General features: G+C 37.9%; 1 protein-coding gene across 1 annotated transcript in view; it reads left to right on the top strand.

Annotated features, from left to right (window-relative positions):
• The window catches only part of LOC137646129 (major facilitator superfamily domain-containing protein 6-like), a 13,893-nt gene extending 11,204 nt beyond the window's left edge, over positions 1-2,689 (top strand). Inside the window, exons 9-13 of the mRNA XM_068379336.1 lie at positions 1-32; positions 150-294; positions 812-963; positions 1,617-1,766; positions 1,933-2,689. The exon at positions 1-32 is cut by the window's left edge and continues 137 nt beyond it. Coding sequence (XP_068235437.1) covers positions 1-32; positions 150-294; positions 812-963; positions 1,617-1,766; positions 1,933-2,060 — 607 coding nt within the window. The 3' untranslated portion in view covers positions 2,061-2,689. The remainder of the gene's footprint in view (positions 33-149; positions 295-811; positions 964-1,616; positions 1,767-1,932) is intronic.
• Positions 2,690-3,514: the final 825 nt, after the last annotated feature.

Below are 3,514 nucleotides of genomic sequence, written 5' to 3' on the forward strand. Positions count from 1 at the left end.
AAAAGACCTCGATGCTCCTAATGTATTGTTGGGTAAGTGTGTATTCGACCAGATACTCATGAATTCTATGTAGGTTTATTTCTTGTGATCAATAACCCTATATAAAAGAGAATTCATCTTTACGTAATAAATCACATTCATTGGAACAGGCTTAACGCTGACAGTTGGTCACCTGGTCGGGATTCCCCTTATGTTTATGGCTGACAAAATCATCAACAAAGTTGGAAGAGCCACTATCTTCACCATTTCATTCATGGCTTATGCCCTGAGGCATCTCGGTTACGCGCACTTAACGTAAGTATACGGAATTTGTCAGTGATTATGTCCTAATAGCGTAAAGCCCCTTCAACATGAAAGGCAAACGCAGGGCAGGCACTCTGATTTGCCCGTAATTCTCTCGCTTTGAAACAGTGTTACCAAATCATACAGTCCAAGAGAGGCAGCAGGCACAGGCAGGCGTACATATGACTTGGGCCAGACGCAGGGCAGAGGCCAGAGTGCAGTAAAAGCTGTCCCAGGCGATGTGGTCCCAAGTCAGACGTCCATCCAGGGGCTAAACAATGGGTACAGGCACTTGAATGGTTTGCCCATAGTTTCCTCGTTTATTACTTTATCTCCATTCGTGATTGCCACCCATACCACAAAGTTGGTAGCAGTGTCTGCCCGTCGTACCTATGCTCATCATATGGAATGGGCTTTACTAATGTTTCATATTGAACGCAACCTTTGAATTCGAGCCTGCTTTCTGAAAACACTTCCGTCATTTTACAATGTGAAAATTACTGACAAGCGTTTGTTTTCACTTTTGCAGCAACCCCTGGTGGACATTCCCACTGGAACTTCTAGAGGTTCTGACATACGAACTGATGTGGGTGGCTGCTTCCAATTACTGTCCAGTCCTGGCACCCAAGGGCTTGCTGGCAACAATGACTGGGCTAGCGGGTGCCACTTATTACTCCGTGGGTGAGGATTTTTACATTAATTTTCCACTGATACTTGCTCACATATTCATCAGTTGCAATTAATAACATTTTTTTCTTTTCATACACGTTTTACGCTTGGTGAAACACACTCATTGATTCTAATTTGTGCAATAAATGATGCACTTAAAATTCAATTGAAATAAGTGGCTAAGAATAAAAGTGACTCTATAATAGTCTAATCTATATTGCATTTTCTTACTTTCCAATCTTAATGATACATCTAAATTATGATCATAATCACCATTCTTAAGGACATCACTTTCAATTGTAATTCCACTTCAAATTTTTAAGGCTAACCCTCAAAACTATAATTTCAATTCTTGAGGATATGTATCTAAATTATGATTTCAATTCACGCCTGAACACAAACCCTCCAACTTTATATTTTCATTAAACGTTCCGCAAGTTTTTTTTAATCCCACCTATATCTTTTCCTGTCCAATGAATCAACTGTCTAAAAGAGGAATTCTTAAAAAGAGAGTAAAAACTCAACAGTAAAATTTATGTAACTGTATCTATATATGCACCAAGGATACTAAAATGTTATTGTAGATTGTCTGGCCAGTAGCCAAACCCTTGCAATTCTGCAGCCCTTAAAATAATAACACGGAATCCTTATGTCTTCTTCCTAAGGGCGAGGCGCAGGATCCCTTCTAGGAGGATACCTGATCGCCACTATAGGCCTCTCAAACACCTTCCTGGCGTTCAGTTCCATATCCTTCGCTTCGGGGATACTTTACATCATTATCTACTTCACATACCTGAGGAAGGTGATGCTCTCAGGTGAGTTTTGGACTGCACTGTACATGACTAAGTTTCTATAGAGGGAGCTTGTTGGATACTCTTATCACAACAAACTTCGAATGTTTTAAAGAGACCAAACGAGTTGAGTAGTGATTATAGCTATCAATAACACACATTTATACAATGAAAAATCCTCTCTTTGCAGAAAGCGACGTGAAAGAAAGAGAAAGGCAAGAAGCCGACGAGGCTAAAGCCATGTTAGATGGAGATGGCCGACCCGCAGTCATCGTGAGTCCAAAAGATCAGGAGCTGAACGCGTCTTCTGCCTTGTGACAATTCACGAATTCATATTCCAAAAGGTGGAAAGTCTTCTACCGTCGCGAGAACCTAAACTTTAGTCAAATAATTTGGGTCCTAGCGAGATCCAGTATCTTTAGAGTAACCCTCTTTTTATGAACCAACTGCTGTTAAAAATACATAACTGATTATCTGTAAATATAACAATAAAATAACCCAGTTCTATCACTAGAAACTATATTATTTGAAGAACAAAATTGTTTCAAATAGAGATCCAGTGTGCTGAAAAATATCCATCTTTTATAAACCAATTGTTATTCTGTTAATGCTAAAAATACATAACTCATTATCTGTAAATATAACAATAAAATAACCCCATTATATCACTTGAAACTGTTCTGTTTGAAGAACAAAATGGTTTCAGATACATAACACATTATCTGTAAATATAAAAATAAATTAACCTTGTTCTATCACTAGGAACTGTTCTGTTTGAAGAACAAAATGGTTTGAGATACATAACACATTATCTGTAAATATAACAATAAAATAACCCTGTTCTATGGCTTGAAACTGTACTGTATGAAGAGCAAAATTGTTTCTTTCAGAGCATACAATTTATGTAGATAGGTTTAGTAAAATATGGAAAATTTCACACATTTCTGGTAGTGTATGTGTACTTCTGAAATGATTCAACATCTTTTGCAATTAGATTTTCAACATGTTCATGTGATGCTATTAACATTAAAGACTTCTACTTGTAAATAGAATAAACTAATTTCTACATAGCTTTGACTCTAGATTGAAAGAGAGAGAGAGAGAGAGAGAGAGAGAGAGAGAGAGAGAGAGAGAGAGAGAGAGAGAGAGAGATTTCTCTACGCTATAGTACCTGAGTACTGTACATGTACAGTCATATTTCTCTTCACGAAAAACTCTGCTTACGAAATTTTCAAGCTGTGAAACAAGACTCTAGATTCAGTATAAAAATTCTGAAATGATATAAGAAACTTTCTCACAACTCACAAAATACCTTTTTGAGAGAGAGAGAGAGAGAGAGAGAGAGAGAGAGAGAGAGAGAGAGAGAGAGAGAGAGAGAGAGAGAGATACTTCTCTAGCGCTATAGTACCTGAGTACAGAGTTTCTGAGACGTATGGTATTGCAATTTCTTTGATCAACATAAAACGACTGACATAAGAAATAAATTTTTACATGCACGTCACACAAGAATGTTAAGCTGAATACAAGAATGCATCTATTGCATTTAAGACTTGCTTTCTGAGTGGGGATACCTTAACGTGATGAAAGGGTTTATTTATTGCCATGATCAGCAAGACTAGACTAGTCAGGAACATCCATACTAGGTAGGTTTGCTGTGACAAATCAGATAAAAGTCTCTCACCCATCACCAATCTACACTGGCCAGCGTGGTGATGAAAACTGGCCAAAACCCAGACATGAATAAATACGTCTGAGGCCTTTGTCCTGTAGTG

The sequence above is a fragment of the Palaemon carinicauda genome, chromosome 8, assembly GCF_036898095.1.
Source record: "Palaemon carinicauda isolate YSFRI2023 chromosome 8, ASM3689809v2, whole genome shotgun sequence".
In the NCBI taxonomy this organism is placed as follows: Eukaryota; Metazoa; Arthropoda; class Malacostraca; order Decapoda; family Palaemonidae; genus Palaemon; species Palaemon carinicauda.